The 13,788-nt window shown below is 40.5% G+C and overlaps 1 protein-coding gene across 2 annotated transcripts in view; it reads right to left on the bottom strand.

Moving 5' to 3' along the window:
* Positions 1-13,788, bottom strand: part of LIFR (LIF receptor subunit alpha) — a 78,093-nt gene that overhangs the window by 39,069 nt on the left and 25,236 nt on the right. For both annotated transcript variants that reach the window (XM_030330946.2, XM_030330952.2), the window contains 3 exons: positions 13,252-13,366; positions 10,694-10,833; positions 4,577-4,740 (listed from right to left, as the gene is read on the bottom strand). In XM_030330946.2, the coding sequence (XP_030186806.1) occupies positions 4,577-4,740; positions 10,694-10,833; positions 13,252-13,366 (419 nt within the window). The remainder of the gene's footprint in view (positions 1-4,576; positions 4,741-10,693; positions 10,834-13,251; positions 13,367-13,788) is intronic.

Here is a 13,788-nt window from a genome sequence, read left to right as displayed (position 1 = left end):
AAATAATTGTATTTCCCTCTCTATTACCTTCCGAAGTGTCTCCGATACAAGAGTGCACGGATTTTTTAAAAAGGTATAGATGCACAAGGGCAAACACAGGAGAAGAAACACCACCAGTGAAATTCTGGATGGTGGAGGGCTGATGGACAAGGGGAGCGGACTCAGAAGACCTGAGAAAGCTGAACCTGAAGCCTTCAGTGGAAAAGGCAGAAACAACCTGACTTCTATCATGGAAATGCCAAAGGGCTCAGGAAAGGGCTGTATGCACCAGGCTCCTATGGAAATGCAGGTGAAGGTGAGGCACAGAACAGAAAGCTGCTTGAAAGTTGTCTGAAGATAATGTTAGATACCCAGATCCCCTCCCACATTCTGTGCTACCAAAAGACTACTCCTCTTCATCTTGGCAGATGGGAGATTCATGCTCTGGGAAAGTAAAACCAAATATCTCTGGAATGAAGAACCTCAGAAAGAATGGAGAATGGGGAATATGGTACCACAACCAGGAAGACTGCTAACCTATGCACTGTGAAGGCTGGTGTGCTCCTGCCTTCTCCTCAGCCATTAGGAGGCTGATGGCAGAGTTCCTACTTACCTGGTAGGAACCAAAACGAATTTCCTGGAGCATAGGAACAGGTCAAGATGAACACCTAAAATAATACTATTAAGATTCTGCCAACTAGATGGCCCATCCTAATCACCTATAATAACATCTCAGTCAACAAGACCTGGATGGCAAACAGAAATACCTATTAGATTTAAAAATAAAAAAAAAAATTTTTAAGAGCCACTTAAAATATGAGCAGCAACCAGGATGACCAGAAATTGAAGAAGAAGTTCTGAGGGTCAAAGATCAAAATAAAGAAAAAAGCAACTTGAAGAAACAGAACAGAAAGAAAGAATGTTAGGTAACTGATGTCCTCAGAGGTAAGAAGAGATATTGCATCCATTAAACAAACAAAAAGAACAGAGAAAAGGGATATCTTGTACATTAAAAATATATATATTAATAGAAATTCAATAATCAGACTGTAAGATAAAGTTTAAGAAAAAAACTGCTCAGAAAATTGAGGAAAAAAAACAGGTAGAAAGTAAGAACAGTAAGAAAATTACTTCTCAATCTAGAAGGTCTGATTTCTGAAGAACAGAGAAAACAGAGAGGAAGAAATCAAAGACATAAAATAAGAAAATTTCCCAAATTGACAGACATGTGGTTTGAGACTGAAAGGAGCCCATGACTGTCTAGCACAACAAAGGAAGACAGATCCACAATGAGAAACAAATGGAACAATGTCTTCAAATCTTGAGGAAAATTCCCCAACTTACAATTGTATACCCAGCTAAAATAGTAATCACGAATGAGTGCAAAATAGACATTTTTAGAAATGTGTCTTAATGAATTTATCAAGTAGCATTTTATACTCCCACCAGAAGTGTATGAAAGTTCCAACTGTTCTACCTCTCCTCAATATTTGGAACTGACAGTCTTTTAAATTTTGTTAGCAACTAATTAAGAAAATATCTATCTTATCTATATCTATCTATCTATCTATCTATCTATCTATCTATCTATCTATCTCTGGAAGCTATCATTGTAGGTAACAGAGTATCTATAATAAATAGCTAACAACTACGAGAATATATGCTTCTACCAAAATGAGAAAATAAGAGGAAGAATTCAGGAAAAAGAGGATCCATTGTAAGAAAAAGGTAAAAGGAATCTCCTGAATGATGACAGGAGACCTCTTGGACTGCAGCTTCATAACAAATGTGCCAAAAAGAAACACAGAGGTTTGCCCTGGATGGGTTACGTGTATACCTAGGTATTAATCTCTTCTAATCAAGGGCTGCTGGTAGGAGTGGAGGCTGCTGGAGCTCCTGAGAAACCTCTGGCCACAAGAGTCCTCAGTTACTTACCACACTCCTGCTGTACAAACATTATCTATGTGAACCCTCTGTAAGAAGTGTTGAGAAGTAAGTCAGAAGGTCTCAGAGCTATTCACAAATGTATAGCTGGTAAGATACTAGTGTGTGTGGACATTTCAACAGGAGATTCATAAAACTTGGAGAGAATTCAGGAATGAATTCATGGAGCATGAAAATAAAACTAAAAATACAAGACAAGAAGTTGTACCCCCAAAAAAGGAAAATGATAATACACTACTTGGTTCAGTTGTGGATAGTGTTTATATAACCATAATACAAACAATGAATGCCAGTCTACCAAAAATTAGAGCAGAATGAGAGAACGATATTGGAAAAAGATGGGAAATGTAAGAGACAGCAAGCACGGAAGCATGCAAGTGTGTGTGCCCAGGGAAGGAGAGGGGACTAAATTCTCATTACCCACTGTTAAAATAAAACATTGCTCAAAACTGAAAAGAAAAATTAAGAAAGAGAAACATAAGCATGATATTTGGAAAATGGAAATACATAATAAAAGAATCAGGTAAAAGAATTGAAAATTGTTGTTTATAGGGAGAGAAATATGGGGGGGGGGGGCGGGAGGGTGCTGCGTAGCTCCCAGGAGTCACTGGCATCCTGGTCTGTGCAGCACATGCTTCCTTGCCCGCGTATGAGGCCATGGGCATAAATGGTAAAGTTCCAAATAAACACTAACATATAGTATTCTTGATTCTTAAACTATCACAAAATAAGAGCATATAACCTGTCACAAAATGACAAGTTATAAGCAATTATGCTTTAAATGCTGGTATTAATAACATATAATTATAAACAAAAATGTCACATTTTACTATAGATCTGGATCACCTGCCCTCTTACATTTCACTTTTTAAAAATTAATTTGTTCTATCTCTGTTTTTCTTGCCTCTTTCTCTATTGCTCGATACAAAGATTTTTCTTCAAAGATCACATCCCCAAAAGTAGGGAATTGCTACTTTGTCAGTGCCATCTTCTTTCATATCTTGTGGCAATGAGCTAGATGATCTTAAAAATAGCATCTCTGTTCATGTATGCTTGATTTCACTTATGCTGCAAAGATCAGCCTTCTAACTCTAGCAGCCCTCAGGGAGCCCCCAAAGGAAGTAATGACAACTGATAGTTGTTTAGCAGCTTTACAGATAACACTAATCATTCACTAAAGCAAAGACTGGCACCACTTCACAAATGACAAAAAGGAGGTTTGGGGAAGTTACCCTAAGCCTGTAAGTGGTAATCCAAAGCACAAAGTGTCAGGCCATGATAAAAAGCCACAAGATACAATTTCAGATAAGCAATAGTTATAACAATGGTACAGCTATATCAAAGCTACTTGCAAATTAGACTGACAGACAACAATTGACATTGAAATTCAAGAAAAGAGAGAGCATTTTAGGCCGAGATAATTAGGATGGGCTTTAAAATAAGGGGCAGGATTTGACTTAGGTCTTGAATGTACATTCAGTCTGCACTGGTGAAAAGGAAAGGGAAGGCTCCTTACACAAAAATAAATACATCTACTTTGTAGCGGAAATTGTGGTGGGAAAGAAAGAGCACAGACTGGAACTAAACTGCCTGTGATTGAGTCCTGGCTCCACTACTTAATGTCTTCCTGTGTCTCTGTATCTTCATCTATAAAATGGGGATGATGTTCATAGTGCCTCCCTCATGGGCCGGCTGTGAGGATGCAAAGAACATACACAGAGGTTTTACCGCAGGGTCAGGAATGCAAGGAATTAACACCTACAGAGGTTTTACAGGTGTCAGCACTGCCAGAAGCACTGGAGACATGTTGCCTACAGTTATGGCGGCTCTCATTTTAGGAACGTCATACACAGAGTGTCAGAAAGGAAAAACAAGACAGTAACTATAAAGCACAGAGTCATTCTATTTTTTTTTACCTTTACTGTCTATCTTATCTATGCACTCAGGCAAATAATTGTAAAATCATGAGATAGTCTTGCAATTCTTAAATCTATAACTAAGCGCATTTCAAATCCACTGAGGAGGAAGAGAGTTCAAGGAACAAAAGGGGGGATTACCAAGTACCAGCTGTCAAAACTGTTCACTGCTATTCCTCATCATCCTTGCGATTAAGAGCAAACTAAAAGCAGATCATAAGGAAACCATAAACAAAATTTTAAAAAATAGAGAAAAAAACACGTACTACTAAAAGTAATAATGTTATTTCAGGTTCAGATAAATTCAAATTTACAGGCTTATACAAAACTTCTCAACAATTACTATGACTAAATAGGTTTCAAAACATTTATTTTTATGTTTATAGTATTAGACAAAAATAAAATAGAAATTATATGGATACGTTTGTTTATGTAAAAACACGCACACGAAAAAAGCTGGAAAGAAAAAGAAAAATGTTTACTGTGTTTGTGTGGTGGAATCATGCATTATTCCTCCCTTAATTTCCTAAACTTACTGTAACGGTTATACATCATTTTAATAATTAAGTGATTTTTGAGTCATAGCATATAGTTTTTAATGAACCCTGAAAGGATAGTTGATCTACTCCCTTAATACTGTAAAGAAAAGTTCACTGATACCACCTTAAAAATCTTTTAAAAATTATTTGGTTTCTTTAATGTCACAAGAAAAAAAATCTATTTTGATTCAAACTTACTAATTTTATGATTTCCGTATTTTCTTTACGCAGAATTTTAACTTCCCAGATGACATTTAAGTGACGGGGAAAAATAGAACCCCTGTCATTCCACTTCAGGTGTAATGTAGAAGTTGAGAAATCAGCAGACAAATTCAAGATCTCTGGAGTATCTGGAATTAAGGCTTGGGAAAAAAACAAAAGACAAACTTAGTAAAATAAGTAATGTTTTCTTCATATTGTAATTCCGTTAATCAACTATTTTAAACTCTATTCCTTCTTGATCAAAAAAGAATCAAGAATTAAAAGCAAACTCTCAAAGTGATTACTGACAAAAGAGAACATATGTATTTATTTGTATAAGCAGCTCTCAATGATTCATCAGTCAAATTTGAGTAAATTATTATCAAATCTTAGTATGTTTCCTTATACAAACAGCTGCTGGGTTCCCATAATACTGTAGTGTCATCAGTCTGGAATCTACAAATAGGCAACATCAGAGAGAAGTAAAGGAGCTTCCTTTGGATAACTGTAGGTCAAGCCTAAGAAAATGACGGAATATGGAAAGGTTGCTTTGGTAGACCTTTCCATCTGTTTCCTCTGCACCCTTCCCACTCATCTCCCAGTGTCAGAACCCCCGATGCTGGTGGAAAGTCACCCACCTGGGGATGCTACGAGCTATTACCAGTGTGGGTATCTGTAAACAGCAGCAAGACCATAGGAATGACCAAGGCATTAAGTGAGGATGCCAACAGGGTACCATGCAGATTTGTGAAGTACTCAGCAGGGTAAGAAGTCCTTCACAAAAGCTAGTTGAGCTGTGGCGTGCAATGCAGTGCAGAGGGCTGGGAGACATAATGTGATTAAGTGGGAGACCACTGGAGAAAGGCTGACCAGGGTAGCAAGGATATGGATCGTGATACCTCATCATGTGCATGAGTGATATGGAAAAGGAAAAACCCTGATAGGCACTTCAAAGAAATGACCAGATCGAAGAAATGAGGGATTAGCATAATGAGAAAGGGAAACATCTAAGATTTCTTCCAGTTTCTAGCCCAGAAAGCAGGCAAAAGGAATCACTGACATTGGGAAGAAACGGGAGGATAGGCTCTGGATGACCAAGTGTCTGGGGAGGTAGAGCCTACCAGTGGAGAGGTCTGCAGATAGCAAGTGAGAACGGGGACCATCAGCACCATGGACACAGACTCAAGAGGAACTCTCTGAGTGTAGCTGAAGAAATGAACTTGAACACAGACTCAAAATGGCCAAAGCTTGTTTGAGAGCTACCAATAGACAGTCACAGCCTCAAGGAGCCAGAGAACCCCAGCAAGAATCCTGAGAGGCACAAGGAAACCAGAGAAGATACAGCATTGCTGAGACCAAAAGAAATGGGTTGTCATCTGGGCCAAATAAAGACAGTTCATTGAGGAAAACTGAGCAAAGACCACTGACATTGGTGAGGGTACTGTTAATATTTGAGAGAGAAGTTTGGGAGGGCAATGGGCTCTGAAGCTGCCTTACAAAAGAAAAAAAAAAAACATGCTCAAGGATATAGAATCTCATAGGGAGAAAATGGTAAATTTCTTACTTTTCAAAATCTTCAAGTCTCCCTACCTACAAGGGATGAGTAAATTACTAAAATAGTTTGGCTCAATGAAAAACACATAAGATAAGAACCTGTTCTGTTCTATGAAACATAGGCTTCTGGTATGAAGGGCAGGCAATGTTGGGATTCTTTCCTGCATGTTCTCTCTTCAAATAACAATGTGAAGGTAAGTTAAAAGAAACCCAGAGACACATGTTCTTGGGGGCTCACACCTCTCCTAGCACTTCCCCAAAAAGCACAGGGGCCAGCGAAATAAGTCACGGCAAGCACAAACTGCAGGACTTTCCAGAGGTAGGGTAGCCAAATGTGCTAAGAACATAGCACTATATAACCTATATTTGCACTATACAGCCTATAACAAAAGTGGCAGAGCAAATCAATACAAATTAGTCTTGGGATTTACGAATAAGTTCTTAATAAATTTAGCTGAAATTTGCTGAGTACAGTGCTCTACACTGGATCTGTGTAAAATATTTATGGCTGTACAGGAAATAGTACATGTGGATTCAAAACCTAACCACTATGTAGCAAAGTCAACAGTTTCACAGCTACATGAGGACAGTGGAGGATGCTTTACAGGGCAAATTTTAAGTAGGAACTGCTTTTAATTCTTTTTTTTTTTCAACGTTTATTTATTTTTGAGACAGAGAGAGACAGAGCATGAACGGGGGAGGGGCAGAGAGGGAGACACAGAATCGGAAACAGGCTCCAGGCTCCGAGCCATCAGCCCAGAGCCTGACGCGGGGCTCGAACTCACGGACCGCGAGATCGTGACCTGGCTGAAGTCGGACGCTTAACGGACTGCACCACCCAGGCGCCCCAGTAGGAACTGCTTTTAAAACAGAAGGAGCCACTGGGGCATCTGGGTGGCTCAGGTGATTAAGTGTCCGACTCTTGGTTTCAGCTCAGGTCACGATCTCACGGTTCATGAGTTCAAGCCCGGCACTGGGCTCCAACACTGATAGCACGCAGCCTACTTGGGATTCTCTCTCTCCCTCTCTCTCTCTGCCCCTCCCCCCTCTCAAAATACAATAAATAAACTTAAAAAAATAAAATAAAACAGAAGGAGCCACTGTATCATATACCTGAAACTAATATGTTAACTAACTGGAATTAAAATAAAAACATAATAATAATAATAATAATAATAATAATAATAATAATAAAACAGAAGGAGCAAACAAGGAGCAAGAAATTCAAGGTGCCAGTATGATCACCCAGAGCAGAGGCTTCTAAGAACATGGTTCTTTCAAGTGTTTCAGGATGTCATGATCCAGTAACTTAAAGATTATGGGAGCATTTACACAAAGGCAGTATTTATTTGTCTATTAAGATGCTCCCTCCCTGAAAAGTACACGTAATTTACATGTTATCTAAATAGAAGTGGGCTACTCTTCAAAACACAAGTCATATACAGTATTTTAAGCTAAGGAAGGTAATAATCACAATTATACAAATGAAAAGATTAAATACACACACACTTTTCTCACTACTTCATAGTATACATCCTCACAGTAAAAGGGAAGTTTCTCTAAGCTCCCATGAACTATCTATTATCTGCATTTCTTTCCAGCTAAAACGGACACTTGAGGACAATATTAATTTGCTTTCTAAAAAACAGGAACTTTTCAGCTGGGAAAGAAATGTAATCATTTGTGTTTATTTTTTAAAGCTAGTACATCTTTACCTATAACCTCCATGTTCTTCTTCCTCAGGACATCAGAAGATGGGGGCTTCCCTACTTCATTTATGGGATCTACATGATTTTATTCTGCCTCAGACAGATCCATACTTTCAGGTTATTTTAAGAAACTTAAGACACTAAAAGTCTTACAAAGACTTATTTTTGTGCTAGCGCTGGCCAATTAGAAGCTTATTAAAAAAAACTGTACACACACACACACACACACATATATATATATTAGTTTTCTTTATATGTATACCGTTGAAAGCATCTGAAGAAAACTGAATTTCTCATACTTTTTTAAGTAGCCAAATGCCCCAAACTCCAGATCCTCTAACGCACAACTGCACCAACATTCCACAGCTTCTCCCGAACACAGCAGGTACTCAAAGATTTGCTGATGAAGCCACCTCCCTCTCTTATATTCATCTAGTTTGCTTTTCAATTTTCTTAGCAGTATTATCATAGTAGTAGCAGCTTAGTATTGGGATACTATTAATCTAATATTCTAATCACAATCAGACCCAGTATTATTAAAAATGCTATTAACAAACTACATGATATGTAAAAACAATGAACTATATCATTCTAGTAAGTCATCCAGAATCTGTCTTGATTTGCCTTTCTAGTTCTTTAATTTTTTTTTTAATGTTTATTCATTTTTGAGAGACAGAGATAGACAGAGCATGAGTGGGGGAGGGTCAGGCAGAGAGGGAGACACAGAATCTGAAGCAGGCTCCAGGCTCTGAGCCGTCAGCACAGAGCCCGACGCGGGGCTCAAACCCACGGACAGTGAGATCATGACTTGAGTTGAAGTCGGACGCTCAACCAACTGAGCCACACAGGCGCCCCCCCCACCCCTTTCTACTTCTTTCTATCCAATACTGACATCGTCAAGCAGCTCCCAGACAGAATCTTCTCAATACCTACTGAAAAATCAGACAACACAAACTGGCTCTCTGACAGAGTCCTGGGGAATTTTTTAAAAATCTGGAATGAAATTAAGTTAGATTCCTCATACTTTACTACAAAATAATTCCAGATGTGTAAAAGATTTAAATCAAGCATGATAATAAAACCAAAATCTCAGAGAAAAATAGCAAGAGAGTATATTTATATAAAAATGAAAACCATGAAGTTTAAATTTTAAATTTGGGCAATTATTTGTAGGAAATATGGCAGAATTAATAACAATATTGAGAACTCTTGTGAACTGATGGAGGAAAAGTTGAGTTTCACCACGAGAGAAAAATGAGAGAGGATACAGACAGTTCAGAAAAGAATGAGAATGACTGATCATTTTTTCCCAAAAAAGTAATCACAGAAATGCAAAGTCAAAGTGCTCTAACTGGGGGCCACCAGATTGAAATGGCAGAACTAAGAGAAATTGACAAAACCCAGTCCTGGCAAGGAAGTGAAGAACAAGTCCCCTCTAGTGTGACGTTTGCAAAGAGACTGAAATGCAAAGAGACTCAAAAGTTTCGGAGAGCAACTGGCAATGGACATCAAAGTCCTAACAAGGGGACTGTTTTTAATGCAGCTTTCCCAATTCTAGGAATTTAGCCTAAGGACATCATCACACAAATCAGAAACACATATTTGCGAAACATGTTCATTAAAGCATTGGTTATTACACTGAAAGACCAGAAATAAAAATCTCAATGTTAATAATCAGTCACTTAAGTAATTACAGTACCTCCACTCAGTGGAATACTCTGCAGCCTATACAAATAATACAGATTTATTTAGATATCAAACCGAAAACTCTGTTTTCTGTTAAGCAGGTTACAAAGTAATAATATGAACCTCACTGTTTATATGTATATGCACAGAAAATATATTTAAGTGTTAACAGTATTTCTCTGTGCGTATTGAGATCACGGCTGATCTGTTCAAAACATTCTCACATGGATCTCACATACAGCTACAGAAAGAAAGTAACATGGCTCTTCTCTCTTTAACTTAAAAGGCAGTGAGACAGATGCTAAGTTCCTGGAAAGCACGCTTTGTTATTATCCTTTCAAAATCTGTTCTATCTCAGACACAGACCGCTCCAAACATGCATCTTATCTATAAAATTGAACAAGTCACCAAGTTAATTATATTTTTCTCCTTGTTGCAAAGTAAGTCATACTTATAAGACTCATCATAATGTCATTACGATGCCACGCCCTCACAGTTGTCAGGAGAGAAAGAAACCTGCTTCTCCCACCATTAAGAGTCAAGAGTACTGGGGTTTTTAAGGTCTCAGTGTGTAGCAAAATCTCCATCTCCATCAGTCTGGGCTATGTCACGAGGGTAACATAGGTCGTAGGCATTCAATCAACACACGTGTAGAAGATCCTGCCACGTGCAAGGCAGTGGGCGAGGTGCCAGGTGTAGAAGGCACACTCCCTGCCCTACTGAGCCTATTTCTTGCAGAAGCAACAAACGCAGTGCCTTATTACATAACACATTATTAATACAACTGTGAGAAATGCCACGAAGGAGAAAAACACACTGCCTAAGGGAATGTTAAGAAAGGAATCGGATCTCCTCTGGGAGGGGATAGTCAAAGACCACTTCCTAGAGCACGGGACACCTGAGGAATTCCGAAAGGTATGCAGGAATCAACGAGGCGAAGTGGTGCCAAGAAAAGTACCCGCATGTGGAAAGGATCATCAACTCTGTGACATTTACTCTGACTCCTTCCTTCCTGATCCTGGCTATGCTCTAGAATCCACAGTACGGTTGCTGGGGAAATGCAACTATTAGTCTAACAAGTGGAATTCAAAAGAGTAAACTTCTGCCAATTACAAAGCACTGTTGCTGCCTTATTTTCAAATCAATTTTCTTTTCAAATACTTACAAACATTTTTTTCATTTAGTGTGAATTTACTTATAGGATTTCCAAAATCATATAGACGATTTATGGTTATTTCATGATCGCCAGGTAAAAGAGCTGGGATTTTAGCATTTGCTTTCTCTGACTGATAACAAGAACGGGACCTGCAATATAAAAAATCACATTTTAATTAGTGGATAAAACTAATAGTGCAATTTTCATAAAAGCCTGATTAACACAAAATGCACCAGAAAATACTTTCTTTTCTTTCATACAGAAACACGATAGGTTACGCTGCGTTTTAAGACTGAGAAAAGAGAGGTTAATGGTAAGTGCATCAACATGGAGGATGAATAACCAGATTGGGCCAGAAAGTCGAGTGATAAGCAGAGATGGTCATTTCAAGAAACTCAGGATTTCAGCATGCCCTTCACACTCCCACCAGCCTTCCCGCTGCAGCCTTCCCTCGAGCTGCACACGCCTGCTCCCCTCACCCCCCACCCCTCTACAGAAGACCATCACAGAGTCTCACGTGCAGAGGCTGCTCCACAGGTAGAGGACAAGAATGAAACTGGCTGTCTGTGGCCCTTCAAACACACCCTCGACCTGGCCACTGCTCCTGTTTTGTCTCACGGTTTGGTCTGAACAACACTTTCTCATCCGCTCTGTTTCCAAAGCTCTTCCAGTTCCCCACCCATTATCCCCTGGACAAAAGTCATTCCTCTCCTCTGTGGTTTCATGGCCCTCTGAACCTTTCAAGAGCGCATTTATATTATTTTTACCATTATTCATGTATATTTCTAACGTCCCATGCAAATCTGAACTCAAGCAAAGGGACTCTGCGGTGTCCCGGCGTCCCAGCGTCCCTGCCCGGCACCTCGCGCGGGCTTCTCCACGTCACTCGCTAGGAGGGACCACCACGGAACAGGTCGGCTCACCTGTTCTCAGCCTCACATCGGGAGGCTTCGTTAGGTGTCAGTAACACAGAACCACCTGAATTCGCTAAATCGTGCTATTTCATAAGTTCCATTATGCCACTGAGCCCCTATCCTTTCAGGCTGGAATGTCCTTCTGTCCTTTTGCTGCTGAGAAGACAGGAATTCGTACTCCGCAATCACCCCTCCAACAGCCTCTCCGGCACCCCATGCTCCTCAGTCAATGCTCCGTCAGCCCTTCACATAGAATTTCCGCATTTCCGGCAGCACCTGACCCACAGCACTGCTACGATTGGTCTCCTGTGAACAGAGAGCCAGAACAACTCCCTCTCCCTGTGGCCTGAGGTAAGCCACTCATGTTATTTACCAGGTTTGTCAGGTTCTCCCAGACCTGCTGGACTCACAGTAGGACTGCACTTCCCACTCCTCTGAGGCAAGGCGTAGCGATGCGACTTTATTTGTGGAGAAATGGGAGTGAAAGTCACATCTGTCACTTCAGGAAGGAAGCTGTGAAAGCCAGCACTTCATGCACTGGAAGGTGAGGGAGCCCTAGGCCGGGGGCCCTGCGGGAGAGACTCGGGGTTGAGATGCCAGCTGGCCCCAGAGGGCCACAGGACGAAAGCAGGTAATAAGCCTTTATTTTCACACCAAATAAGATGTTAGAGCTGTTTCTGCAACACAACCAAGCTCCTCCTGGTTGACAAATTCCCACAAAGCTTAGACTAATGCTCAATAAATGTACACCAAACGGGGACAACCTGAGTAGTACTTAAATGCAGACTTATGTCAATTCGCATTAGGACCGCCCATCAGCCAACTGGCCTCAGAGCCGCCGTGCTGAACAACTCTGGTGTCGCTGAACCACTTTGCCTGGGCCTGTGGAGTCAGGGACAGCGAAGAGAATGTTCTGGTTTGCAGAGAGCCCAAAGGCCTCACCTCCAGGCTTCGGAGCTTGTGGCCTTCTCCAAGATCGCCCGAGAGGGGGAAGGTGGTGGGACCTGTGACTGGCCTCCTGATGTCCACTCTCCCTTTCCCTACATTAACCCCAGGTTTATCCAGGCACACTACCCCGCCTCTTATGCAAAGAGGCTTCCTCATTTGACTGACTTCTGCCAAAAAGATGCAAGCAGGTGCAAGACGTGTTGTGTGGGACTTCTCACACCCTTCTTTTCCTCATTGCTTTCTGGAAAGGCAGACATGACGGCCACTCCTCAAGCATCCTGGGACCATGAGGCCCTCTGCTAAAGGTGGCACGGCAGCACAATAAAGAGGAACCTGGGTCTCTCATCAACAACCCTGTCAGCCTTGAACTGTCTACTCCAGACCTGACCTTTCCCGTTTGGCAGAGTCAAAACCTCAACCTAACTGATCTAGACAGATGGTGTGGGACAGACCAGTAAAACTTCTCTACAGATCAGAATCCACAACATATTCAAGGTGTGTTCCATACTTAATATTCATATAACAAAAGAATCAAAGTTTTAACCAGGAGAAGGGTTTTTTTCCACTTTGATTGACGTAAGATTCAGATTTTTTAGGAAATAGCTAAGATTTAAAATTTCATTAAAAAATTTCTAGAACAAAATCTCTATGTTCTACAATTGAAGACCTTTAGGTTACAGCTAATAATCAAAGTATCTCTATTACCTGCTTTCAATGCAAACTTCATAAATAGTACCATGGCCTGCTCCAGAGGGTGCTTTCCAAGAACAGTCCCACACTTGCAAATTGTTAGTTATACACTTCAAATCACGAGAAGCCCCTGGAGAAGGAGAGAAACACACACACACAGACACACACACACACACACACACACACACACACACACAGAACATGCTTAATAATTTAACTGCACTGTAAAAAGGTCAACACATCAAATCATCTTTAGTCATGAGTATGAGCACATGTGTCTGCACAGGAGCCAGGTTCTTTCTGCAGGACTGACTGCAGAGTCACAGGAGGGACTGGTTTTAGATTTCTCTTTGTAGCTGTGGATTAAAAAATGAGAGGAAACCGATGGACATGGGCCAACCACTAGACCACTTAGGAACTGGGCCTCCATCAAAGTCCCACCTCCAGCCACTAAGATAAATGCAGGGAGGGACTGTAGAGTCAAGGATGAGACCCAGAGAGGGCCTAGAAGATTTTTTAAATAGCCCCATTGGCCCCACTCCTTCCCCCAAA

The sequence above is a fragment of the Lynx canadensis genome, chromosome A1 (assembly GCF_007474595.2).
Source record: "Lynx canadensis isolate LIC74 chromosome A1, mLynCan4.pri.v2, whole genome shotgun sequence".
Lineage (NCBI taxonomy): Eukaryota > Metazoa > Chordata > Mammalia > Carnivora > Felidae > Lynx > Lynx canadensis.
Note: the sequence above shows the minus strand (reverse complement) of the source record. Positions and strands in the feature narration are given on the sequence as shown.